This window comes from Equus caballus, chromosome 13, assembly GCF_041296265.1.
Source record: "Equus caballus isolate H_3958 breed thoroughbred chromosome 13, TB-T2T, whole genome shotgun sequence".
Classification (NCBI taxonomy): domain Eukaryota; kingdom Metazoa; phylum Chordata; class Mammalia; order Perissodactyla; family Equidae; genus Equus; species Equus caballus.
Window position 1 is genome coordinate 9,554,574 of NC_091696.1, and position 25,952 is coordinate 9,580,525.

General features: G+C 55.4%; 5 protein-coding genes across 23 annotated transcripts in view; 2 read left to right on the forward strand and 3 right to left on the reverse strand.

The window, feature by feature from the left end:
• Positions 1-1,932: 1,932 nt before the first annotated feature.
• Positions 1,933-5,626, forward strand: LAMTOR4 (late endosomal/lysosomal adaptor, MAPK and MTOR activator 4). Of its 3 annotated transcripts, none has more exons than XM_023655329.2 (4): positions 1,933-2,137; positions 2,624-2,704; positions 4,804-4,921; positions 5,286-5,626. In XM_023655329.2, the coding sequence occupies exons 1-4, from the start codon at positions 2,135-2,137 to the stop codon at positions 5,381-5,383; spliced, it is 300 nt and encodes a 99-aa protein (XP_023511097.1). In that variant the 5' UTR covers positions 1,933-2,134; the 3' UTR covers positions 5,384-5,626. The 3 variants fall into 3 exon arrangements, with proteins under 3 accessions (XP_023511097.1, XP_023511098.1, XP_023511099.1); XM_023655330.2 differs by having other exon boundaries at positions 2,019-2,137; positions 5,269-5,626; XM_023655331.2 differs by lacking the exon at positions 2,624-2,704 and having other exon boundaries at positions 2,025-2,137.
• Positions 5,627-5,873: 247 nt separating this feature from the next.
• On the reverse strand, positions 5,874-10,252 carry TRAPPC14 (trafficking protein particle complex subunit 14). 2 transcript variants are annotated; one of them, XM_023655327.2, is made up of 11 exons: positions 9,678-10,252; positions 9,367-9,462; positions 9,131-9,260; positions 8,873-8,959; positions 8,596-8,716; positions 8,342-8,489; positions 8,128-8,210; positions 7,864-8,027; positions 7,180-7,334; positions 6,754-6,947; positions 5,874-6,641 (listed from the first exon to the last, which is right to left on the reverse strand). In XM_023655327.2, the coding sequence occupies exons 1-11, from the start codon at positions 10,086-10,088 to the stop codon at positions 6,488-6,490; spliced, it is 1,743 nt and encodes a 580-aa protein (XP_023511095.1). In that variant the 5' UTR covers positions 10,089-10,252; the 3' UTR covers positions 5,874-6,487. The 2 variants fall into 2 exon arrangements, with proteins under 2 accessions (XP_023511095.1, XP_070086853.1); XM_070230752.1 differs by lacking the exon at positions 9,131-9,260 and having other exon boundaries at positions 9,678-9,891.
• A 241-nt stretch (positions 10,253-10,493) lies between these two features.
• GAL3ST4 (galactose-3-O-sulfotransferase 4) lies at positions 10,494-16,289 on the reverse strand. Of its 2 annotated transcripts, none has more exons than XM_001505054.4 (4): positions 16,166-16,289; positions 14,622-14,934; positions 14,137-14,440; positions 10,494-11,955 (listed from the first exon to the last, which is right to left on the reverse strand). In XM_001505054.4, the coding sequence occupies exons 2-4, from the start codon at positions 14,744-14,746 to the stop codon at positions 10,924-10,926; spliced, it is 1,461 nt and encodes a 486-aa protein (XP_001505104.2). In that variant the 5' UTR covers positions 14,747-14,934; positions 16,166-16,289; the 3' UTR covers positions 10,494-10,923. The 2 variants fall into 2 exon arrangements, with proteins under 2 accessions (XP_001505104.2, XP_070086854.1); XM_070230753.1 differs by having other exon boundaries at positions 16,001-16,175.
• Positions 16,290-16,882: 593 nt separating this feature from the next.
• GPC2 (glypican 2) lies at positions 16,883-23,268 on the reverse strand. Its single transcript, XM_023655332.2, has 10 exons — positions 23,103-23,268; positions 22,278-22,436; positions 21,640-21,962; positions 20,735-20,815; positions 19,822-19,984; positions 19,439-19,569; positions 19,049-19,198; positions 18,826-18,965; positions 18,553-18,728; positions 16,883-17,767 (listed from the first exon to the last, which is right to left on the reverse strand). The coding sequence occupies exons 1-10, from the start codon at positions 23,266-23,268 to the stop codon at positions 17,520-17,522; spliced, it is 1,737 nt and encodes a 578-aa protein (XP_023511100.1). The 3' UTR covers positions 16,883-17,519.
• A 137-nt stretch (positions 23,269-23,405) lies between these two features.
• The window catches only part of STAG3 (STAG3 cohesin complex component), a 28,873-nt gene continuing 26,326 nt past the window's right edge, over positions 23,406-25,952 (forward strand). For 5 of the 15 annotated variants that reach the window (XR_011424269.1, XM_070230743.1, XM_070230744.1 and 2 more), the window contains exons 1-3: positions 23,457-24,075; positions 24,360-24,539; positions 25,550-25,652. Coding sequence is in view for 10 of the 15 variants with exons in the window: in XM_070230743.1 (XP_070086844.1) it covers positions 24,370-24,539; positions 25,550-25,652 (273 nt within the window). In the remaining 5 variants the exon portion in view is untranslated. Of the gene's footprint in view, positions 24,129-24,359; positions 24,540-24,983; positions 25,406-25,508; positions 25,653-25,952 lie in introns of those variants that run through there. The other 10 variants (XR_011424270.1, XM_067053941.2, XM_070230751.1 and 7 more) reach the window with 9 other exon arrangements.

Here is a 25,952-nt window from a genome sequence, read left to right on the forward strand (position 1 = left end):
TCTCATTTATTGATTATCTGGCTCACCCTCTCCCTCACAGCTCCTTGAAAACAATTTTAAAATACGTCTTCTTTTTATTCACTGCCATACCTCCAATTCCAAGAAGAGTGTCTGATACATAGAAGGTGCTCGATAAACAGTGATTGAATGAAAGAATGAGCGGCTTTGCTCTCTACAGCAGTAGTGTGATTCAAGCTGTTTGTGAAAATGAAGCAAGTTCTAACGATGGCTGACGAGCATTGTCCTGCTAAGGGTTCCCCTGTGTCAAGACAGATGAGAACAGGGAATTTCTGAGGTAAAATTAACTGTAGCTTAAAAAAAATAAGAAACATAGTTGGCTGATGGAGCAATGGAAAAAGCATCAGCCTCAGCGTCAGCAAACTTAGACTGGAATTTGGCTCTGCCACTTGCCAGCGTGTGCCTGTGAGCAAGGCTCAAACTCTCTTGTTGCCACTTCCCCGTCTGCAAAATGGGGATGCTATTATAGGGACGTTAATGAGAGGGTTAGGGGAGTGTATCAATGAAAATGCCTTGACGAGCAAGTGCAAAGAAAATGATACTACAAAGTATCGACAATATCCAAGGCCAGGAAAGGATTGCTAATCAAGATGTCCACAGAACTTTCTATACATCCTCCTGCAATTTAAAGTTCATATTATAAACAGACCCCACTTTTAAAAAGGCACCCATCTTCTCCAACTAGCTTTCTCCTCAAGGAACAGTACTTAGTTTTATTTTATTGCGATATAATACACATACTGTAAAACTCAACATTTTAAAGCGTACAATTCAGTGGTTTTTATTACATTCACAGGATTGTGCAAGCATCATCACTATATAATTCCAGAACATTTTCATTACCCAAAAAGAAATCCCATACCCATTAGCAGTCACTCCCCGTTTCTCCCGCCCCCCACCCCCAGCAACCACTAATCTGCTTTTAGTCTCTACTGATTTGCCTAGTCTAGCATTTCACATAAACAGAATCATATAACATGTAGCCTTGCGTGTCTGATTTTTTCAAGATTTTCAATACCACGTTGTAGCATGTATCAGTATTTCATTTCCTTTTATGGCTGGATAATATTCTATTATATGCACATGCCCCATTTTACTTATCTATTCTTCAGTTTATGGATATTTGGAGTGTTTCCACTTGGGGGCTATTATGAATAATGCTGCTATAAACATTTGCGTACAAGTTTTTCCGTGAACATATGTTTTTAATTCTCTTAGGTATATATTTTGGGACGGCATTGGTAAGTCATAGAGCAACCCTCTATTTAACTTTTCAAGGAAACGCTGATCTGTTTTCCACAGCAGCTACACCATTTTACATTCCCACCAACCATGTATCAGGGCTCCAATTTCTCCATGTCCTTGCCAACAAGTACTAATTGTTTTACTTCTTAGAATCATCCTTTTTACCTCACCAACCCTGCCTCAGTCACATTAGTATTGTAGCAGGTCTAGAAACTACTTAAATTAAAACAAAAGATTTCTATGTTACATTCATATATTAAAAAGATGACTCCAGATAACTTTGTAATTTTTCCTGGCAGAGAATTTCAGCACTGCAGCGGCTTTGGCTAGCGGGAGACTCAATTCACCATCACACCGTTCCTCACAGAATCCCTGGACGAAAAACGACTTTGGAACAAACCCCCGTCTTCGCTGCCTGGAGTAAGCATAAGAGCAGTATTTGAATAGCTTTTCACATGCATTTCACTTCCTTTCTCCCCATTCCTGTGGCGCCGCTTTCCAGCAGCCTAGCCCGAGGCGAACGCAGGCCCACTTGCGCGCGCAGGCGCACAGGCTCGGTCCACCCTCCTCCCTCCGGCCCCGCCCCTCCAGGCCCCCCGCCGACACGCCCCCCTCCCTCGCGCTCTGGGCGGGGAGATGAGTGTTAAAGAGGGCCTGCGACCAATCCGCGCGCATCTCCGGGAAATGGCGCTCTGCACTGGCAGACCAAGTCCGATGACGTAGCCACAATCCAATCCGCATTCTAGGGGCGGGGATAAAATCGGGCGGCGCAAGGCCGTACGAGGAGACCGCCCGGTGGAAGCACGTGACTTTGGTCTGGAGCCGGAAGTTACCGATCTGGTGGGCAGCGTCCCGGGTACCTGGGGCTGCGATGGTGAGTGAGGACGCATGCGCGGCAGTAGGCGCTGAGGGTGCTGCATCCCTGTTCCCCAATCTCTTCGGTTGCCCCCTCCTTGGCCTGCACTCCTCCCTCACCTCCTGTGCGCCCCGGGACAGAGAGGAAATAAAGATGGGAGGGGTGGCGACGCGGAGGGCTGACGAGGGAGATTTGTGGGAGGGTGTACGGGGGAGTGGGGAGTAGTCCCCGGGGGAGGGGTGGGCCACAATGGGAATTGGAGAGTGGGCTGTGGGGAGGGACCAGCGGGGTATTAAAGGTGGGATGCCGAAGGCCGTGGGGAGCCCAGGGGAAGAGAGATGGAGACTCAGGAAGATCAGTGTTGAAGGCCATGTAGAGGGAAGAGGGTCTGGAAGGGCCTTGGCTGGGGAAAGAGGCCTGGGGGGCCATTCTCAAGAGAGACTTGAGCTTGCTAAGCACCATCCTCCTACCATGCTTCTCACTGATTGCATCTTTACCCACTAGACTTCTGCACTGACCCAGGGGCTGGAGCGAATCCCAGACCAGGTCGGCTACCTGGTGCTGAGTGAAGGCGCAGTGCTGGCGGTGCGTTCTGGGAAAGGGGGGTCCCCCAGGTGCACATGGCCTGGTGATCCCTTCTAACATTGCCCAATTTTAGACCTAATTTGCCTCTGCTCTCAGTCTTTTCCTGGCATCATATCTTGCCATATAGTAAGCTTTCAGGAATTAATTAAATCAGTCTGTGGGATCTTAGTCTCATAACTGTTCTGAGGTAAAAGAAGTTTACTAACCTACCAAAGTCAGACAACCAGTTATGGGTGTGTTGACAACTGATATTACCCGAGTTATTCTTGAGTGTGTCTTCATTTGGTATCTGTTGAGGCTTTGTATTTTGTTTCATAGTACAATATAGTGTTAGCGCTCTAGAAGTTTTCAATCTAGCTAGAGAGACAAGGCTTAAGCTTAAAAGTTGAAAGCAATGGGGCTGCCCCATGGCCAAGTGGGTAAAGTCCGTGCGCTCTGCTTCGACGGCCCAGGGTTTGCAGGTTCCCATCCCTGGTGCAGACCTACTCCACTCGGCCATGCTGTGGAGGCATCCCACATACAAAGTAGAGGAAGATCAGCACAGATGTTAGCTCAGGGCTAATCTTCCTCGTGCAAAAAACGAGGAGGATTTGCAATGGATGTTAGCTCAGGGCGAATCTTCCTCACCAAAAAAAAAAAAAAAAGAAAAAAATAGTTGAAAGGAATGTGAGTGGTAAAGATTACTGAAGGAGTCTAGAAAATGAAAGATTCAACCCCTCATTTTATAATGTGTTTTGGCAAGGAAACTCCCTTTGAAGGGGTAAGAATTCAGCTGGGCTTAAAGGATGGTTGGTTGTGCACAGGCAGAAAAGGAGGAGAATATCCGGGGCTGGGAGATGGACATATTTGCGGGAGTGTGGCACAGGCCTGTCTGAATTAGGGGTGGGTGTATGTTGAAAAGATTTGGGGGAAGAAGAGGCTGTGGTAAGGAAGGATCTGATTGTGGAGGACTTTCAAGGCAGGGTTAACACGTTTGGATTAATCTTGAGGGTAATAGGCGCTTTGAAGGGTTTTTGAACAGAAACATGAGCTGATAAAATAGTTGAGATTATTCTGCTAGGTGTGAAGATGGGCCGGAAGGGGCAGGATTCAGAAGCAGGGATGCTGCTGCTGAAATTGAGGGATGAAGTTGAGCCGGCGGCAGTGAGAAGGAAGAGGGGAGATTTTAAAGGAATCAGCATATCTTAGTAATGACTAAAGATAGGGAGCAGAGGAGACACTCCTCCATCCAGTAAGACTTGGAACTCAAGCCTAGAATGATGGTGCCTTAACAAATGGAAAATGAAGAAAGGAAGTTGATTGCAGAAGGGGAGAGGTAAGGGGAATTTTGATGGCTCAACTTTAGACACTGAGTTTGATACAGCATAACAGTTAAGATATATTACTAGGAGCTATTCTAAGCATCTTACCAATGTTATCTTACATAACCCTCACAACGAGCCCGTAAGATAGGTACTGTTGTCCCTAATTTACAAATGAAGAAACTGAGGTACAGAATGTCCAAGAGAGCAAAGAGCACTGAATTTAACCTAGTGAGCAGTGGGAGGCCCATCTCAAGGAGGTAGGAAGTGGAAGTTGAGACAGTCACCAGAAAAGAGGAAGCTCAGGCCACTGTCCCATCACTACCCAAGGGCTAGGTTGTAGGCAGAGTTCAAGGACAAAGGGCTGTTTATGTTTCAGATTCTGCAGACAGGGCAACAAGTAGGAAGACTGAGGAAAAGCCAGGGCTTTGAACAAGTCAGTGGTGGGTAGGCACTGATATCTGAGAATGCAGTTTTATCAACTAAGTGGGGACAGGGAGAGAAATCAAGTTTCAAGGGATTCGCAAAGAATCATCAGTAAAGAAATGGTTGAAGAGTCTCTGCCCCTTGGGGACAGCCCAGTTTTATAAGGATGAGAAACAGGATGGCATTAAGGGGAGCAACAACATCAGAGGAAAGTTTTAGGTTTGTTTTTCCAAAACTAGGGGTCACCTTGCAGGTATCGGAAAGTGCAGAGGGAGAGATTACAGATGCTATAGTCAAAGGGACTGTTCCTGGAGTCTTTTCCCAATTCTGTTCCCTAATTTCTGCCGCCCTCCCTCCTCCGTCCGCATGCAGTCATCTGGGGATCTAGAGAACGACGAGCAGGCAGCCAGTGCCATCTCTGAGCTGGTCACCACGGCCTGCGGTTTCCGGCTGCACCATGGCATGAACGTACCCTTCAAGCGCCTGTCTGGTGAGCCCCAGCCCCTGCCCCTGGTGGTGATGGGGGGGTGGGGGAGTTGGGTGCTCCGAGGGCCTTCTCAGGGAAGAACACCTGTCTGCTACCAACCTCCCCCCGTCTCCCCCTGGGGCCGCTGGTTCTGGCCACTTTCTTCCCCTTGGGATTCACTCCTCTATCAGAATTAGGAGAAACCAAGAGAAGGAAGGGGATTTAAGGGAGACCGCCCATCTTCAAATCTGTCAGCCTTCCACTATCAAATTTTTTTGGCTTTTGATCCCAGCCAGTTTGTGTGTGACCCCATGGAGAACACCACACCCCACTAACTCTGTGCTCCCTTCCCTCTCCCGGGGCGGGGGAAGGTGTGTCTCCCCTCCAGTGGTCTTTGGAGAACACACGCTGCTGGTGACCGTGTCAGGACAGAGGGTGTTTGTGGTGAAGAGGCAGAACCGAGGCCGGGAGCCCATTGACGTCTGAGCTGCCAGAGGGCGAGGGCCAGAGGTGGACTGGGTCCCTGAGCCTCTGTGATGAGGAAGACGCTGACCTCCTCCACCTCTTTCTTGGCTGGCTGCTAGAGCTAAGGCTTCTCTCACTCACTTCCTCACCCCACCTGGAAGAGCAGAGGCTTGGGAACTTTGCACTATGTTAAGGAAAATGAGGGCAAGGGGAACTTCCTCTTCCCTCCCTCCCTCCTAATAAATGTGAGTCTGATGTTCCTGGGCCCAGGGATGTGTGTATGGGGGCGAGGGGGCCAGGGGGGTGTCTGCCACCTTCTAGAGAGAGAGTTGTGTACCTCAGCCCAGAGGACTCAAGCCAGGCCACCTCTTGGCATATAAAACTGGGAATCAGGAAAAAAAAAAAAACGGTGGGAAGGGAGCTGAGGGGAGCTATGTGTTGTGCACGCCAAAGGGATAGTTCTGAGCCCCTGGGTCTCTGCTGCCACCAACACACACAGAACAGTCCTCCCTCCTGAACAGGTGTTTAATAGTCTGATTTCAGTTGGAAGCAGTCATTGAAGAATAAGTTACAGGAACAGACAGACAAAAAAGAAAACAAAAACCCCACACAACTTAAAGTGCTTCAGGCTGCAAACGTAAACGTGAGGGGCAGGAGGAGGCCACCTAGCTATCTCCCCTGACCCCTGAACAGGAGGGTCATTGTCATTGTCAGGTTCCCTTTACCATCACCACCCTCTAATCAGCCCTGCGGGTGGGTGGGCGGGAGGGAATGTGAGAGGCCGGAAGGACAACTTAATAGGACTGAGGAAAACACTTTGTAAACTTAGAACAGGGTACGAGGGCGGGGGCCAGGGAGCTCTTGGAGCCCTTGCCTTGGCTGAGGGGTGGGGCCAGCCCCCCCCCAGGAGGTCGGGGGAAATACTGTTGGCTTAGTGCTGCAGCCATACCCGCCCATTTCACAGCTTCTTCCCTCGTCCCTCATCGGCAGACACAGACAGGCAGCCCTGCTGGGCCTCCTCACCCACGGTGGGAGGCATCCCAGGGGAGGCACAGCCCGGAGCGAGCACCCCCTGTGGGGGCTTTTGATTTGTGGGAGTGTCAGAGGGAGGAGAGCAGCACGGTGCTACTTGACAGGCTCCACCACCAGGACCTTGCACTCACGCTTGGCAATCTTGTCCAGAGAGAGCACAGCCTTGTCCGGGGGCAGGTAGAGGGGGCGGCCGACAGGTGAGGCCACAGGGGGCGTGATGGCCCTGCGCTCCATCACACTGCCTGACCTAGGGGAAGGCAGCGGCTGTGGGCGCTGGTCAGACCCCACACCCCTTACTGCTCCCTCTCCAGTTCCGGCCTCTACCAAGTCCACCGGCAACCCCTCCCGCGGTTCCATACCTCATGAGGTGGCTACGGGAGGGCTGTTGGTGGGAGAAGGACTGAGAGCGGCCCAGGCTAGCCTGGTGCCTGTCCACCAAGTCCCGGACGGCAGGACTGCTGGGGCTGCTCTTGCGAGAGAGGGGCCGGGCCTCGGGTGGAGGGTGGGACACGCTGGCAGTGAACTGCAGCTTCAGTTTCATGTGCTGGCTCAGCTGGGGTGGGGAGACACAGATCAGCATTCCCGTTCGCTTCCAGGCCCCAGACCTCCTTTCACATCATCTTCCCACTTGACAGGCGCATGTTGGATCTAAATCCCACCCTCCTCTGCCCAGCTTTTTAGTGCCACCCATTGTATTTCACAGAAGCTAGTGGTCCCAACTCCTCCCAACCCAACATTCTTTATCACTCACCACACAGCCCAGCCCAGCTCCCCACCTAGCCCACCTCGAAGAGCCCAGTCCTTAGAGCCTGGAAGGCCACACTGAAGGTGAGCGCGCTGCCCTTCCGGGAAAAGCCGAGGTTGTTGAGGGGTGTGTGGCAGACAACCGAGTCCAGGGCTGCCTGCATGGCCCTGCGCTCCTCCTCACACAGCTGCTTTCCTGGGGGACAGAAACAGCAACCAGTAAACCCACCTGTACAGTGTTCTCAGTTCACAAAGGGCTTTCACAAGCAGTTGTTTGATCCTCAAAGCCACTCTGGAATAAACTGAGTATATGTTATCTTTTGCCAAATTTTATAAATAACAATAGCTGATATTTACTGTGTGCTGAGGTCTATTCTAATCAATTCACATACATTAACTCAATAAATCGCCATTAACAACCCCATGAAGTATTTTCTCCATGTTAGAGATGAGGAATCTGAGGCTCAGAGGGGTTAAGGAACCTAACCAAGGTCACACAGCTGGTAAATGGGAGAGGGAGAAATCAAACATACCAGGGAGCCCAGCTCCCGTGTGAATGCCCTTAAAATCACTCTGCCCCGCTGCCTCTTTAAACTCTCCATCTATGACACTATGGAGACCACCTAAGTACAAAGCCAAAGCAGCCCACCCCAGGTCACCCACATCCATTTCCTCCTTTCCCCTCCCCTCCTTCAGACAAGATCCCAGCCTGGCAGCGCACCCACCAGCCTGTGCGTGCTCTGGGGTCCACACAAGCCTCACAGCAAGGAAGTCTTGGAGATTGTTGAGCAGTGTGTAGGTGACAGTGAATCGCTCATAGGTCCGAACGGGGGATTCACAAGAAGCAGTCATCACAAAGCACGGGCGGTCCAGGCGGATGCTGGGCAGGCTAGAAGCATTGAGAGAGAAGGAAGCGGGATGCACGTGTTGCAAAACAAAGGTGAACAGGATGGTGCCCAGTGGCGGCGAAGAGCGTCCCACAGACTCACCGGTAGTGGGTGTAGATGCTTTGGGTGAAGGGCAGCTTCGGGGTGGACCACTGAACCACAGCAATCAGGGGAACTTCTAGGCCCTGCGGGAGGGACAAAGGGAAACATCACAGGTATCAGATGTTCCCTCTCACCTTAGTCAACCCCCCGGCCTTTCCCTCCCACTGCTTTTTCTTAACCTTTTTCCTTGAACATGCCAACCCCTTCTACTCACCTCCTTGGCTCCTGGAGGGGGCTGTTCACCCCCTCTCAGCTGAAACAGGAAGTTGTGTTCCTCCAGGGCACTAAGTGGGCAGGGGAAGCAGCCAGAGGTACCAGGGAGCCGGCAGAAGGAGCCCATGGAGACTTCCCCAGATTGGTGACTAGTTTAGAAGCAAGAGGGACAGAGCTGGGTCTTTCCAAGCCAGAGCTCTTGGCCTTGCCCTCATACCCACCACTTCACAGCCCGGCCTCATCCCAGGACCTCACCAGACATTGTCCACCAGCAGCACAGAGCCATCAGGCATGACAGGTAGATAACTGGCATTGAAGTTTGGGAGAATGCGGATATCCCAGATGGAAATTTCCTCCTGGGAAGAGCTGTTCAGCACTGTCGGAGGTAACCAGCTCAGCTCAGAGTATCTGGACCCCTCGGACCCCAACTTTACCCCCGAAACGGACCTATCCCCACCAGCCTGCCCAGAGTAGCTGCCACCCGGTCAATGCCCTTGCTGCTACCCAAGACCCGAGCCGCCCATCTGCTCACCCTTGAGCACAGTCAAGTGTTTTCCAGCCACAGTGAACTGGCGGCATTTCAGAACCGGAGGGGGCAGCAGAGTCAGCAGGGTGCTCACTGCGGGAGAGGGCAGAGGCAAGGAATGATGGGCTGGGCGCAGACCTCACCTCCACCCACAGTCATAACCTTTCTTTGCTCCCCCAGATCCAGCACTGGCCAGGATCACCTCTCCACTCTGTCCCCCAAATTCCAAACTCCAGCGCTTCCCCTCTGCCTACTCCTCCCCACCTTGGGCCTTGAAAGCGCTCTGCTCTCCCCGGAAGGTCTCCCCAGGAGATCGGGTCTGCAGCAAGCGCAGGTAGCCTTGATCTCTGACCTCTGGTGCCTCAACCTCCCGCTTCCACACGGTCACTACAATCTGAACACAGGGGACGTAGGACCACAATCAAGAGGAGAGACAGACAGCCGAGCCTTAGAAAGGGAGTCTGAATGAGGACAGCAGCTCCACCCCTTGCCAATCTTACCTTGGCCTTAGGTGTCCCTGGAGGCAGTCTATCCAGTGAAACGGTGAGTGGGAAGATGACCTCATCTGTGGACACAATGGGTTCCTCCACAGGCAGCTGGGGTGACGAAAGGGGTGAAGAGGTCAGGAGAGTCAGAGGCAGCCTGCAGCGTCCCCTTTAAGATCCGCGGTGCGTGGTGCTTGCCCTCCCCTCTCCGCATCCGTCATCTGCCTCCAGCTTCAGGCCCCCAGCATCCGTCCCCTTCCCCTCCCGTCCTCGGAGCCCAGCACACCGCCCCACCGCCCCGTGCCCTGTCACCCCGAGCTCCTCACCGTGGTCGCTCCCGCTGAGGTAGCAGGGCCCGGGCCGTGGGTGAGGAGGGGGCTGCAGCCTCGAAACAACCCCCCACCGCCAGGATCCCCGCCCCCTGGGGGTTCGGAATCCTGGTCTCCGGAGCCCCCGCCCCCGGGCGCCCCGCCTCCAGCGCTGACCGAGGCCAGGGCGGCCAGGGCGGTCGCCAGTTCCGCCCAGGACCCCCGGGCGCCCGAGCCCGGGCCGCCCCCGGCGCCGGAGCCCGCGCCGCCGCGGCAGCGCAGCACCAGCAGGAAGCGGACGGTCTCCCCCAGGTAGAGATGGTTGCGCCGCGGCAGCGCCCGGTACCGGCCAGGGTCCCCCGCCAGCTCGGCGCGCGGCGGCAGCGGCACGGCCGGGAAGTACATCGAGTAGTCGCACTGGGACTCCATGGGGCGGCGGGGACGCGGGGGCCGCTGGGCTGCGGCCGGGGGTCCGCGTCCCCGGCGGGGGCTGCGCGCGGCCGGCCGGCCCGACAGACCGGCCGGGGCCGGGAACCGGGGCAACGAACCCGGAACCGAGACCCCGCGGGGCCGGAACCGGGGTGCGGGGCCCAAAGTCTGGCTAGAGACCGGAAGCGGAAGGGAAGGGGCGTGGCCTCCGAGGCCCCGGAATTTGTGGGTGACCGGACCGTGAAGGAGAGGGGCGGGGTCCGGCTGGAGTTAGGCTGCGGCGAGGAGGGCTTAAGAGTGACTACAGGGAAGAGATATGAAAAGAAATGTTAAAAAAAATCCAACCCCGCTTCTCCCAGGAAGATACTCCACCCCCTCCCCATTCCGCCTGATATAAAACTAGTCGAAGTTTAAAATTATTTATTCATTCAACAAACATTTCTCAGTGAGATGAGCATAGTCCAGTAACAAATATTTCATAGAGAAATGGACGCGTTATGCCAATCCACCATGTCCCAGACTTTCTCTGGTTTACTCCGTGGTTTGCTCCTCCAGGGGGCTTTTGAGAGTGCTACAGGGACCTGCTGTGGGGCTGGACAGGGGAAGGGGCAAAATGGGAGGGGAGGAGGGGACACTGCTAGGAGAGGAAAAGACTGGGATTCCTTGGCACGGGCTGGAGGACTTGTGGACCACATCCGTGTAAAAGCTCCATTCGTTGTCTAGGGAGCAGACACGCTTTCTGAGGGCAGCAGAAACGCATGTGGCTGTCTCACACTCCTCACGTGTGCCCTTCTAGCTTAGCTGCTCTTCAGCCTAGGACTTAGTACCCTGATGCCTATGGGGAGAGTGGCCTTGGAGTTTTGAGGGGCAGAGAGACTGTTGGGGGGAACTGCTTAGCATCTAGCTTGTCCTTGTACTGTAGCTCAGGGGTAGCCAGGCGCTCACACTCCTCCTGGTCTTGGAGGCTCAGTCCACTCCGAAGTACATAGCCCAAAACCTTCCCTGACCCAAACTGGAAAGGGCGGAACCGACGGTCAGTGATGTATTTGGGATCCAAAGCCTCACCCCCGACCAGACAATGTTTAGCCAGGGCCTCTCGGTGAGCCCGGAGCTCCGCCACAGCATTCTCCAGCCGGCTCTGGCCGTATTGTTTTATCCGTGCCCAGAGACTGTGGTTGAAGTGAACATAGAGAGCCCAGTCCAGGTTGTTCCAGGCTCGGGCCCGAGCCGTCAGCTGCCTGTCCTCGGCAGTCAGTCCACCACTGCTGACAGCGTTTCCGCCCTGCTCACCTCCAGCCTGGGCATTGTGCATGAAGCCCACCACGTCATCCAGACCCCAGCACAGGGCGTCTGCCAGCAGAACCAATGACTCATCAAAGTACTCAGCCACCAAGACCAAGTCAAAGACAGAGTCCAGCCAGGCCAGATTCCACTGGATGAAGGATGAGGACCCCAAATCTAAAGAGGCGGGGCTGGACATCTGGCTGTGACCATCAGCAACAGTGGGAGCAGGACGGAAAAGAGCATTGGGATCCTGGGTGTGGGCTCGAAGGTCAGTGCCCGAAGGCAGGACACGCAGCTGTGGGGGGTTGGGGTCCTTGAGGGGTTGAGGATTCCCTCTCTTGGTCCTCATCTCTGGGGGAAAGGGGAGGCCAAAGTCAAACCATAGCAAGTTGCGCGCATAGTGGTCCCCGCGGGCCCCAGGCCGGTAGAAGGCTCGAGGATTGGCCAGGAAGGCAGCCAGGGATGGCGCTTTGCGGAAGGCTGATGAGGTGGATTTATAGTAGGAAAAGGCAGAACGGGCCAGAGCCGCTGGGTCTCGGACAATGGAAAAGAAGAAGCTGTCGGAAGGCATGACCTGAAGTACCTGCAGAGGAGAGAAAACAGGCGTAGGGAGAAGAACTGGGCCAGAAGAGCAAGCCCAGTGCCCACTGATCCCCCAGCCCTCTCAAACCTCCTTCTGACAGCTCTGCTGGCAACCCCCGGCTTTCTTCACTAGCTGCACAGCTCTTGGGCAAGGTGCTTAACATCTCTGAGACCCAGTCTGCTCATCTGCAAAATGGGGATCATCCTATCTTCCTTCCCAGGTGATTATGGAGGTTACATGAGATGAAGGCTATGAGGGAACCTGGACCGTGGGAAGCTCCTAGACAACATTAGTTTCCTTGGGCCTTTCTGGCTGCCGTGGTCAGTAGAACCTCTAGAAACTAAACTTTGTATTCACTTCTCCAACAAAAATCTCTGAAGTGCCTACCCTGGGACTCTTGGTCACAGCTCCAAGAAAGGAACTGGCCTCAGGCCTCCTCAGGGGGTCACTGGCAGCAAAGGGGGAGGAGAAGAGGCAACAATACAGCTGTCTCAGGTCTAGGCATCAGATGGGCAGGCCAAGCTCAGGATGGCCGAAGGACACTTCTAGGGCTCCTGGGCATCTTGGAGAGCAAAAGACACCCCTGCAGTGGGCACTGGGAGCCATGGCCACGCAGTAGGGTGCTGCCCTGAGGCCTGCGACATGTGATCCCACTTCTCAGCAAGGAAGAATTGAGCTGAGCCACACCCTAACGTGGGCCTGCAGGCAGAGCCACATCAGAACCCAGCTCCCGGGGTCCCTGAAGTTTCTGCCTCTGAACGCGGCTTTCTTCCTTGAACCTGACTCTCTGACGTGATGTCCTCCAGCCCGCTGTGCTAATATGGGCATGCCTGCAGGGCAGAGCTTGTGAAGTGCGTGGCTCTTTGAAGGCATGGGAGAACAGTGCAGAGCACAGTCTGTGGCATCACGTGGACCCAGAATAAAATCCCAGTTCAGCCATTTACCAGTTGTGTGACTTTGGGCAGGTTATTGAACTTCTCAGAGCCTTCATTCCTCCATCTCTAATTCTGGGTTAACACTTACCTTGAACGTGGAAGTGCATGGAATATGGTAGGTATTCAATGAATGGTGGTGACGATGAAGCTAATCATCCTAACCTCTGGAGAAAACTGCCTCAAAGCTCATTGTCATTGCCTCACTCCCAACATGGCCCCTCCCTGTCCATTAGATCACATCCAGCCTACACACACTTACTCCCTCTTAGACACAGACACACACACCCCCACCATGTCTTTCTTGATGTGTTGCTCCTTCTAGAAGTTCTAATATTCTCCTTACTACAAAGTTATATCCGCCCTTTCCTTTACAACCCACCTCTCCCCAGAAAGCCCACCTCTTTTGATGAATATTCTCCCTGCAGTTCCAAATATAAATGTACACAGGCACACATGCCACAGAAAGTGCTTCAAATTTGGAGCAGATGAGCCTGGGTTCAAATCCTAGCTCAGCCACTTTCTGTTAACAGAGGCCAGTCACTTAGCCTGTCCAAGACCCAATCTCCTCCCTATATAATGGAGACACTTACAATATCTTCCTGGCAAGGTGATGGTAAGATTAGCACCCAGCACTCAAGAAGTATTTGCTAAAAGTTAGTTCCTTCCCTGTATGTTTTCATTGGCACATTGATTTTCTTCTTCCAAGAGCTCTCAGGTTCCTGTGTGTGTTACAGATGACGCGAGTGTGTGCTCTCGTCTCCCCCTTTAGAACTGAGGCTGGGGGTGTGGTCAGGACTTGGCTAGGGCTTGGCATATAGCTGATCCTCAAAATCTAGCAGACATGGTGAGGGCAGTGAGAGGAAGAGAGGTCAGAAGGCAGTGGCTGAGCCGGGCCGCTGGTAGTGTCAGTGGAAGGGGCAAAGAAGGGCAAGGGGCACCTGGAGGAAGAGTTGGGGGGGTCAGAGTTGGCAGGACACTGACACTCATGGGATAAATTGGTCAAGGAGAGAGACTACTGTAAGCTCCAGATGGGAGGAGGCAGGACTTCATCTCCCAGAAACTACTGGGGAAGGGACAGCTGAGGAGAGGTGCACAGGAATCTCACCTTTGTGGCCCCCATGCCCAGCTTTTAGGTGAGATGATGCCTGGGGGGCCCCCAGGCCTGGGGCCTCCTCCACTGGTGGTCTTGGCCGCAGGACGGAGCCCATCTCTCTCCAGTCCCACCCACCCCCTCTACACCCCTCACCTCTTTCAGGTTGAACCTCATGTGATGACAGAGGATGTGGAAGGGGGGCTGGGTGCCTCCACCCTGAGGGCGGTAGCCTTTGACTCGAGAGGCCTGGAAAAGCCTTGGGTAGCCGAACTGGTAGCGGGCGGGGAGGGCGAAGCGCAGCCCGTGTCGGTCCCCGTAGCGATGAAGCAGGCTCAGCACAGAGCTGCTCCCGGATTTATGCGTCTTCAGGAACACAAGTCGCTGCCGAGGTGGGCAGGATGGAACAGCTGGTCCCGGGGATGGGGCCCAGGGCTGTCGGAGCTGCAGCCCAGGTAGCCTGGGGAGAGACAGCAGGGGAAGTGTCCTGTTCCTTACCAGCAGGTGGATGGGGTGTCTTGTGGAGCAAGGACAGAGGACAAGGAGCCTCTTCTGAGTCCCCAAGAGTCACAGCCCCAGGTGGGATGGGGAGGAGCAAATGGGGAGCATCTAGGGGATGTTGGGACAAGATGGGAACTCACCTCCTCTGGAAGGGACCCCCCCAGAGTTGGAGGGCAAATCCGATGGTCATGAGGACTCCCAGAGCCACCCCCAGGCTCCGAGGCCCCCAGCGGCGCATGGTCCTGGTAGAAGACAGAGGGCCCATGTGGCACAGGGAAGGGTGACTCTACAGAGGGACAGGGCAAAGGCCAGGCACAGAGGCGGAGACAGCTTGAGACTGCCGTGCAGCCGCGGAAGGCGCCGGTTCGAGATCGGGGGGTCATTCCCCAGGCCTGCTCGCAGCCCTGGTTGAGTCTGCCCCCTGAGTTAGCAGATTTTTGCCTCTGTCAGCGTCTAGAAGGGAAATGAGGGGAAGGAGGGGGGATCTAAGGAGAGGGTAGAGCCTTCTCTCCTGCGGCTGTAGCTGAGACCTAATTCAGGGAGGAAAACGGGGTGGGGGGGGGGACGGGGTTGGGGGGGGGACGGGGTGGGCGGTGGGAGATCTCTCCACGCAGATCTTCCGGGTGGTCCCACAACTACTCTGCTGTCAGCCTCCAGTTCCCCCAGCCCCCATCTACAGTTTCTCCCTGAGCCTCAGAGCTTTCGAAGGGAAGGGGAGAAACACTGAAGACCCTGTAAGAAAGATCTGATTGATCTACTCATACGACAGTGAGGTGGCCATCGCCAGGCCCCTGGCTTCCTCCTGAGCTCCTCTGTCTGTGACAGATGGGGATGAAGAGCCCCATCCGGAGGCTGAGAGGGGCAGCCATAAGGAGGGAATGAGGGTCAGACAGGGCACCAGCTGATAAACCCAGGGAGGTTAGACTACAGGGGTGACTTTATAATGAGCAAGAGTAAGCTATCCCTTCGTTGTAAACTCAGGCACTCTCCTTTTCCCCTCTCAGCACAGGGCAGAACCAGGGTGTGAGGGGCTGAGGGAGAGGTGGGTTGCTTAGGAAACCCAGATCCCTCGACACGCACCCACACAGCCCCATCCCCACTTTCCAACCCCATCAGTGCACCCAGAGGAGATTGAGAGGGTGGGGCTGGAGAGAGAGAGAGAGACAAACCCTGTGACACAAAGATATGGAGAGAAAGACGCAAACACTGAGCTTCGGAGTTCCTTCCCAGGCCCCAGCTTCCGAATCAACTGGGAGTCCCGACCCGCCCCTTCAGATTACAACCCACGGCCTCGGGCCACGGCTGCTCCAACAAGCCCCGACAGCCCCTTCTAGGATCAGCCAGGGGTGACCCCAGGCAAAAGAGAACCCACACTTGCTACCTAGAGACCCGCCCCCTCTGGCATCTTCCCCAATTCCCTCCCCCCAATACAGCCCTCAGGAGCCAGCCCCGCACTGGACTCCCTCCTCTGTCCGGATTTCTTCTATTCCTTCCATCCATCTCTGTCTCCTCCCATTACCCCCATTCCAACGCTCTGTCCTCTTCAGATCTGATGAGTGCTCAGTCTGTCACCAGCCCTTTGTTGGCCCCCTCCAGGGTTCTCTCTGTGAAACCCCCAGGTCTCCTCCCATAAATTCTAGAGTCCCTCCACTGGCCGCGGCCGTGGCTTCACTTGCCCACTCACCAGGCCACCTGAGGAGCAGCTGGGAAATCAGGTCTGGCCCTCTCGCCCGCCCCAGCCACCGCCCAGCTCCTCACTCTGCTCAACTTTCCCCATAAACTTTCTCAGCGCCCAAGCTCCTCCCCTCTCCCTCCCTTTGTCCCGCCAGTCCCTGCAGCTGCTCGGGCTTTGATCGCGCCTCTGGGTCTCTCCCTCCCTGCATCTTTCCCTCTCCACCAGGGCACCCAGCCCGCCCTTGGAAGACGCCACTTCTACTCTCCTTTCACACTTAGGAATCAATTATACCTGCTTCTCTCTGATTTCTGCAGAACAAAAGACTCATTCAGGCGAGAGAAAGAAAGGAAGGAGAAAGTTGAAAGCCGACCTTGTCAAGGACATTACAAGGTAGCCAGAGGCTGACACACAGAGAACAGGGGCCCCCAACCAGAAGGCGGTGGGCAGTGGAGCAGTAATATTAATGATGTCTTGGGTTCCAAAAGAATTTTGCCAGTGACAAGGTGCTTCCTCACACAGTTCCTATTCAGTCCCCACACATCTCCCCATTTTACAGATGAAGGTGCTCGGCCCCAGAGGGCAGACAACTTGCCCAAACTCAATCCCAGGGGACAAGTTCCAAGAGAGGCACAAAGCAGGCAGAGACCATCACAGAGGCTCAAGGGTCTCTGCCAGGAGCCCGGGCTCAGGGAGGGATACGGACGGAACAGAAAGTCACACATGAGGTCCAATAAATTAGCCATTTATTTGCAGAATAAACACTGAAACGTGAAATGGGGAGGCTTGTGAAGTATGTGGATGGCAGAGGTTATAAGATGAGCCCCCCCCCATTTTTTTTTTTTTTTTTTTGGTATTTTAGTTTAAGAATTCGATACAGGAAAAACTCAATAGAACCCAGGCCCATAGATCTTGACATCCTATTCACACACACCCCAGTCCCCTGCCCTGCACCCTGTCAGCACCCAGCTTTGTCTTTTTTTGAGACCAAGTGCCCCCACCCCTCCCCACCTCCAACTTCCTTCAAACCCCACCCCCCAACTGCAACTCTAAATCTCGTCCCTTTCTCCTTGTTAGGGCTGACCACCAGCCCAACTTAGAGGCTTAGCTGGAGAGACCACACCTCCTTCCTAGATAAATACCCCCATCCCCCCAGCCCCAGATACCAAATGAAAAAATAAATATTGTGAACACCCCCACCAACCCACCAGTGGGTATCTCCTGGATTTGGGGCCCCAGCCGTTCGCCCAAAAAGTCCCTTCCCTAACCCTCTCTGCAGTCCCCTTCGACTCCTCCCCAGACCCAGCTGAGGGGGGAGGAGGAGAAGGGCCATGAACCCTTCTGATGCTAGGGCACCCTTCCCCTGTTATCGAGGTCCGAGCAGGGCCAGGGCTGAGAGGAAGAGAATGAGGATGGGTTGGGTGTGAAAACCAATGGACGTCCCCCCAGTCCTGCTCTTGCCCTGGTTGTGGCGGACAATGACACCTCCTCCTTTGCCCCCAGCACCGTCCCTTCGAGGAGGGCGAGGAGGCCGGGCTGGGGGGGCCACAGCTGCTGCCCCGGCCATCCAGTCATCTGCATAGTGTCCCTCTCCAGAGCCACTGCCGTCCTCATCTACAGGGAGGGACAGGATCAGAGATAGACAGGATGGAAAAGCCAGGCAGCAGCAGACAGAGGGAGACAGAGAGACACAAATAGGGAGAAAGAGAACTCAAGATAGAGACAGAGAAAGAGAGAGAGACAAGTAGATAGATGGAGGGTGGGAGGAGGGAGAAAGTGAGTGACAGGAAGGCAGGGAGAGAGATCAGACAGCCATGGAAATGAGAGAAGGCGATGGGAGACAGGACAAGAGACAGTGAGACAGAGCCAGAAAAAAGAGAGAGACAGACAGATGAGGAGAGAGGATAAACAGGAAAAGACGGGGAAAACAGAAGTTCAAAGCAGCAGCCAGCAGATGGGAAGAGGGGTGGGGGGACGAGAGACAAAGACAGTGAGAGAGAGAAAAAAATGAATGTGCATGCCTTGCTTCTCTGGCAAACTTTCCCTTGGGGAGCGAGCCCAATGGCAACCCTTCTCCATTTCCCCACCTCCCCCAGGTTGCCCGCCCTCCCCCACCTTTGCCCACTCTAAGAAGCTTCCCGCTGTTCTGTAAGAATGTTTTTGGTGTCTCCCGCACTGGACTGTGAAGTCAAGGATAGAGACCCTCTCACTGGTCTGTCTACTCCTCACCTTTGAGGTGAGCGCTAAAAGAATGAGAGAAGAAAGGAATGATAACTGAGCAGAGATGCGAGGGGAGGGGCTCGGGAGGCAGTGGGCGTGGCCTGGAGCCTGAGGGTGGCCCGGGTCCAATCGCGGGAAGCCGGGAGGAGCCAGGCCCTCAGGGCTTCCCCGGGGCTCACCCCAGTCCTCCAGTTCCAGGTCGCGTCCCAGGGCAGCCGCCCTCATCCTGGTCGTGGCCGCGCGAAGCTGCAGCCGCCGCCTCCGCGTCTGGAGGTCGGGGCTTGAGGATTCCACATCCAGCTCTGGGTTGTCGAGCTGCTCGGTCAGGGAGCCCCCGACCACGGGCGACAAGTACCTGCGAGCAGAGCAGCCCCGAAGGTTCCCGCCCGGCCCCGCCCGGCCGCCCCCGGAGTCGGCCTCGTCCGTCCGCCCGCCGCGCGCCCGGCTCTCACCGGCCCCTCCCGGCTCCGGTCCAGCAGGGCGCCGCCTCCTGCGAGATGTCCGCCGCCATGCGGGGGTCCCCGCACACCGTCAGGGGCAGCCCGGCCCAGAAGCCCCTCAGCCGGCCCAGCCGCTCGCGGAGCTCCCACACCTGCGCAAGCAGAGAGAGCGGGCGAGCTGGAGCGCGCGCCCCCGCCGCCGCCCCGCGCGCGCCCCGCATTCACCAGCACTCACCAGCCGGGGCAGGCTGGTGCCCGCAGCCGTCGTGGGCCTCTCCTCCTCCGCCGCCGCCCCCGTCCAGAGCCGGCCCACCTCTTCCCGGGGCGCTGGGGCTCGGCGGGCACGGGCCGGCGCCGGCGGTGGGCTCCCGCATTCCTGAAACACCTGCGGCCCAGGGAACAGACCCCACAGTCACCCCACGATGAAACCCACACTGTGTCCCGACTCCAACCCTCCAAGCTCCCTAGACACCCTACAGTGTCTCCCTGACACCCCCACGCTGTCCCTCCACCCCAGGCCCTCACCTCCACCCTTCTCTCTCCTGTACTCGAAGTGACACCCCAATATGATCCCCCCCCACCCCTCAGACTGACGGACGCTCCCCCCTTCTCATGGCCCATGTACCTGGGCTGACACCCCCACACTGTTTTCTTGCAGATACATCAAACCTTCTGAGATCTTCACCCCAATAGACTGGGCTGCCAGCTCAAAGGAAAAGGGGCCCTGGAGCTTCTCAGCCAGGAAGAGGAGACCATCTTGAAGGAGGGGGAGAAAGAGAAAGGGTGAGATGAGGGGCCAGCCAGGGAGACACTTGCTGAACCAGGATGTTCCCACAAATCCTGACCCAGACCTTGGAGGGAAGCAGCAAGGTGCTGGATGGGGTAAACTCACATGAGAAGAGCCCCCCTCATACTTCCCCCTCAATATGGCTTAAAATTCCCTCCCCAGTCCACCCCCACCCACCCCCTACACAGACAGCCCTCCCAGGCTTTCCTGAATTCCCGCACCCAGATAGGCCCCCCAGTCAGGATCCATTCCCTGGCTGGTCAGACAGCCATGGGCCACATTGAGGCAGAAGCCACGGCAGGGCAGCAGCGAGGGGATCCCCCGACAAAGGGGGCAGCCTGTCAGACGCATCACAGCCCGCTTGCAGCCGTCGGACATCGGCACCTGGGGGCAGAGAGCAGGGCTGTGTCATCCACAAACACCGTGGCTGCCCTCAGCCAAGCTTGGTGCTGGGCACTAAGCACATCCCACCCCACCTTCCCCAGGCTCTATAGGGAGAGCTGGATGCGAACGTCTAAGGTTGCTGACCCCATATGGCAGCAGGTGAGACCCCAAGACTGCCATAGATCTGAGGAGGGAGGTTCCTAGGGGCCAGGATGCAGGTACTGCTGGCTTGGGAGGGATGAAAGTAGAGAGACAGTGGGAGGTCTGAGAAAAGGTTCAAGGACAAGGGTGAGCCCATCCTGTTGGGGAGAGGAGACAGAGTGCAGGAGGTGAGGCTGGGAGGTAAAGGGGTGGGGGGTGGGAGGGGGACCTTGAAGGCCAAGCCAGGAATGTGGCCTTCAGTAGCAGGGAAGGGGGAGCCACTGAGGGGTCCTGGAGGAAACCAGCGGGGCCAGCCCTCTAATCCAGGGCTGCTAAAGAAATGAGCAGGCCCCCAGAGGCTGGCAGGGAGTATGAGTCATCAGAGGGCAGGAGAGGGTCAGAGGTGGGAGGAGGTCATAGATCTAGACACAAGGGAGACTTCAGTCCAGCCTCCTCCTTCCTAATTTACCCTGGGAGGCCAGGGCCTTGAGCTGATATCGGAAGGCCCCCAGCCTCTCCTGCCAGCTGTGCCTGTCTCTTCCTCATGGGGCCTTTCCTACTTCTGCCTCTCCCTCCCTGGATCCTGCCCACACTCAGACCCCCTCTAACCTTAAGTGCTTCGCTGACCACATTTCTTCCGGTCTCCAGGCCCTGGATAAAGGCCCGGGCAGCCACCAGGGCCCGGGTTATCTGGGGGAGGGGAAAGAAGGTGGGAAAAAACACAGGGTTGTTGTGGGTTAGTCAAGACTGGGGCCAGGTGACTGTACCAAGGGTATGGGCAGTGGGGATTAAGTTTGTGGAGTTGTCTTGGGGTGGTTAGGAGTGTCAGGTGGTACGAGGAGGCAGATTCAAGAGGCTCAAGGGAATTATAGTCTAGAAGGATCAAGGGTAACTGGGCTTGGGAAGAGCTGAAGGAATTGTGTTTTACAGGGCTTGGAAACAGAGGGACTGTGTATCAGCACAAAGACTGAACTTGAAGCCAGAATACCTGGGTGTGAGACACAGCTCTACCACTTACTGGCTGTGAGACCTCAACCTCTGGGAGGCTCAGTTTTCTCATCTGTAAAATAGGGATACTAATAGCTACCTTGCAGAGTTATGATGACAATTAAATGAGATACTGTAAGTAAAAATCCTTCTCAAATATTAAGTGCCTGATTCACATTTAGTTCAACCAGAAGAAGTCAAGATATTAGGATTAGGGAGGAGTTGGCAGAAAGGTGGCTGGGGGTCAAGAGCAGGTGAGTGGGTCAGTAATTTGTGTGAAACTAGAGCACAGAGTAGGGGAGGGGGGTATCCAATTAAAGGAAACCAAGGAGCGCTGGGTCAAGCAGAGGTGACAGGGGCTCAAGATAAGGGCACTAGGTCAGAGACGGCTGCCATGCAGGATGGGGGGATCACCAGGTCAGGGGTGACTGGGGCGCAAAAGGGTCATTGGGTTGGAAGTGAGTGGTGCACAGTTCAGAAATCACTAGGTCAGAGGTGGCTGAAGCTCAGGCCTTGGGGCCCCTCACCTGCAGGCGGAGGCGGCGGGGTGAGTCCCCGAAAGGCTTCAGAGAGTCATCAGCAGAGGAGGCGAAGCGCGTGAGGCAGAACAGGTAGTCAGAGGAGAAGATGTACTGTGGGTGCAGCAGGGGAAACATTCTCTCCAGGAGCTGTGCCCAGAAATCCACCAAGGCATCATCTAACCCCTCACTGGACCTCTCATAGTAATCCCGCAGCCGAGAGAACAGGCCGCTGAATAAGGCGCTGTACTGGGAATACAGGCGGCCGTAGGAGCGGTGGAAGAGCAGGGCCAGGGAGTGCTCAGATGATGAGAGCATCTCCCGAAAAGCCTCTGTGGCAAATGCAGAGAAAGGGGTATGAGGTGGGGTGAGGCCAGAGAAGGATGGAAAAGGGCAGAAGCAGGAAGAGATGGGGAAGGGGAGAGAAGAGAAAAGACAGCTGAGTTAGAAACTGAGCAACTCTCCGAGACCTGGGCAGACTGGGAATGGGGGGACAGAATGCTAGAGAGAGCCTGGGGTGGGGAGAGGGGGCTAAGCCAGGACTGGGGTGCCTTAGGGATGGAGTAGGGAGTGATGACAGAATGCTTGCTGGGGTCATGAGCACAAAGAGGAGGTGTGAGGCCAGGTTCGGGACCCCAAGTCCTCACCATCAAATTTTCTGTGCCGGGCAGCCAGTGTGTGAACCAGGAAGGAGCCGCTCTCCTCCACCAGGCCTCGGAAGGTGGCCTCAGTCTCCCACGTCAGCCTCTGCTCTATCTCACTGGAACAGCAGGTGTACTCCTGGGGACAGATCCGGAGGTGCTCACCTGAACAGAGGAGACACAGAGGAATGGTGGGAAGTGATGCTTGAAATTCCTTCCTTCTCCTGCCAGTCTCTGGGAGCCATCCCTTCTCTTCCACCTGTCTGGTCTCTTTTCTATTGTCTGCCCCCCTCATTCACACCTGACCCTACCCCCTCCTTATTGTCGCCTCACCTATCCCAAGTCTACTGCCATTAGACAAGGGATCAAATAATGATGGACCAAATTATTGATCAGAGGGTCCTCAGGTGACCTGCCCCAACATCGCACACCCCAGGCCTCTAAAGAATTACAGGATGGCTTCTATGAGAAGAATGGGGTTTGGAGGGATGGGGTTACTTGGTAAGCAATAAAGTATTATCAGAGAAAGAGCTCCTAGAAATAGCCAGGCGAAGAAATTGGGCTGTGAAGAAAGAAACACAGAGGGGGATGCTAATTACTAGAAAGGGATTCCTGGGGTGGGGGTGGAGTAAGAGAGCTATTCTGTGAACAGGAGAGTTATTGTGATCCTGGCAAGGAAGTTCAGGAGGAGGAGAGGCATTATTAGTACGGGACGAAAAGATGATTATAAGGGTCACTCTGAAAGAAAGAGAGTTATCGTAAGATGGGGAGGACCCGCCTCCGCCCCCCACCCTCGTCCCCCGATACTCTAGTCTTCCTCTTTCTCCTCACCTGAGATCAGGGCGGGAGGGAGTAGGCTTAAGCTATATCCCCGGGCCCCCAGCACCTGCCGGGTCTCAGTGCAACTCCGGGTGACCTTTGCCTCGCTCCCGGGTCCAGCACCAGGACCGGGACACAGAGGCAGCAGCAGTAGCAGAAGAGATCGCAGCGCGGACATAGCTGCTGCCGCCCTGGGACAGCAAAGTGGGTCCCAAGGAGAAAAGAAGAGCCGCCCGAACTCGGGAAGCCGGTTCTCTGCCGCGGGACCACCACGCCGGCCAGAGAAAGAGCGCGACTTCCGAAAACTGAACACCGAACACGATAGCTGGACCAGGCGGCATCTGCCGAAACAATGGGAGCGGGGAGCCGGACAGGGGCGGGGCGCGAGGAGGGGCCCCGCCAATGACGGAAAGGAGCCGGCCTAAGGGGCGGGGCCCAGGGAGAAATTTAGCCAATGAGGTGGGGAAGCTCGGCGGGGGAGCGGGACCCTGCCAAACTACAGAGGCAGGGGGAGGGGCGTGGCCTTTCCCGGGGGCGTGGCGATCCGGCTCGAAAGGCGGGGCCTGGGTGGAGCCCAGCCTATAGCAGTTGAGAAGCCAGATTGAAAGGGCTACTACTAGTCTAGTGCGAAGCCCGGCCAATGGAGGGGGAAATTGGAGGCAAAGGGGGCGGGGCCGGAGTGGAGCAAGGCCAAAGCGGGCGGCCGGCGTGCTTGGGACCACGTGACTGAGCGGCACGCCTGAGAGCTCGTGGCTGCACGAGGCTGCCAGAGCGGCGTGATGGGAACGTGGTGAGCACCAGCTTGCGCTCTCGCCCAAGCCTCGCGACAATTAGCAGCCCCGGGATCAAGCGTTGGAATCGCGCTTGCGCGCAACGCCCCTCGCGGCTTCCCGCGTTTTTCTGGATTCTTCCGCCAGCAGAAGGGCAGCGGCGGGCGTCTGTGCCGGAGCTGGGGGTACCACAGAAAGCTGAGGGACCCAAGGCCGTGAGTTTTTCTCAACCCTGCTCAGCCGGAAGTCACTGTTCCAGGTTCAGACAGTGAGGCTCCTCTTTGACCCAAGAATACGGCCTCCTTGCGCACTCCCGGCCCTTAGAGAGGAACTCCCCCACCCCGGGCCTCGAGGCCGAGAGCCCCATCCCCAGACCCGGAGAGACTGTTGGTGTTGTTTTCTGTGGGCTCCCCAGAGCAGGCCCCTTGGAAAGAAAGGGGCCGGGCGGGCGCGGCTGGAGAAGCGGCGCGGTGGGAGCCCTTCCTCTGTCTCCCCGCAGCCGGAGCACCATGCCTACCCTGCGCTCCTCCTCCTCCCAGCCCCAGAGCGCCTCCTCCCCGAGCCGTGTGTCCTCCCCACTGCAGGGAGCAGTGGCCCGGGGACACAGGGGCTTTCCTGCGTCCAGTTCGTCGGTCACCGTGCCGTGTGATGACAGGGCCTCGGACCAGGCTTCCGAGGGGTGAGTGGTGTTGGGGAGGAAAGGTCCCAGGGTCCCGCGGCATCGGCCGCCTGGCCCTCTGTGTGCATATGAGCGTATGGAGACCTCAGAGACGCTGTCCTGGTTTGGAACAGCGACCCCCTTCAGCGCTGCCCGCTGCTTTTTGGCCGCCCCACGTGGTGTTGGCACCAAGAGAAATCCAGCGTGTTCTTAATGCCTTATGCTCTCAGCCTTCCCTGAGCGCGTATGTCCGTCCCGCGTGTACACCCTCCGGGGGAGGGGGGCGGGGGGAGTAAAGAGTTCTGTATTTGTTGCCTGAGAAATAAGATGTAGTTTTGAGTTGGTGCCCTGTAGTCGCTTTATTTGGCGATTTTATCAACAAGTCCATCTATCCTTATCGGTTACCGTTCATGAGCTTATTCTGTGAAGGTTATGATAGCATATCTTGCTTTTTTATCTTTCCAGGAAAAAAGTTATCTCATACAAGATCTGATTTATCCCCTGGTTGTTTTAATTGGCCTCCTCTGAATCATTTCTGCTTCTGTCAGTGCTCCTGTTGGGGACCAGATTGTTATCTGTGCTGTGGACTTAGCTCTAATCAATAGGACTGTGCGAATTTGTTTCAAGGGGTGAAGTTTACCTGCATGCACACGTTAATCTCCTGTTTACGTACGAGTAATATTTGACTTCCGAAGCCTGTGCTGATTTTTCTCGACCCGGCAGTGATCGCCCTGCCTGTTTAAGTGAATATCACTTGGTTTTCTTGTTCAGAGAAAATATGAGGAAGGGGCTGTCTTTCACCCACCTCAGTTCCTCATTCTTCATTTCCATTGTGTTATTCAAGTGAAAGTTTTCCTTTAAGACTTTGTCCCTACCTCCTGGCAACGGTAAGCTCATCTCTTCTTAAAATCTGAATCCGTTTTTCCGGTGGAGAGGGGGTGCAGTTAGAGGCAAAGAGAAATTGTAATCCACTTATCCTTTGATGTGGAGGGGCTGAGGTGTCGTATCTAAGGAACCATGCTCCCTCATAGGGAGAGTGATTCTGTGTCAGCTGATGAAGGCAGTGACTTTGAAGACAGCTTGAGACGCAACGTGAAGAAGAGAGTGGCCAAACGACCACTCAAAACAACCCCAGTGAGTCGGTTTTGTTTTTTTGAACCTGGTCTGGGAAGTGGCAAAAAAAAAAAAGCTTAGAAGAGGCTCAGGCGCTATGTTTGATGAAAGGGCAAGACTAAGGAATGTTAAGGGACAGAAGTAGGAAGAAGGCAAATTTTGGAGAGAAAAGAATAAGATTAGACAGTGTTAGAATATAGAGGAACAGGAACGGGGCTAAAGGACTTTTAAAAGGAGACAAAGTTAGAAATAAAGTTTGCAGTATAAAAATCAGGTATTTTCGTTCGGAGTCGGTAACTCGAGCTCTGCTGTGGAATTGGC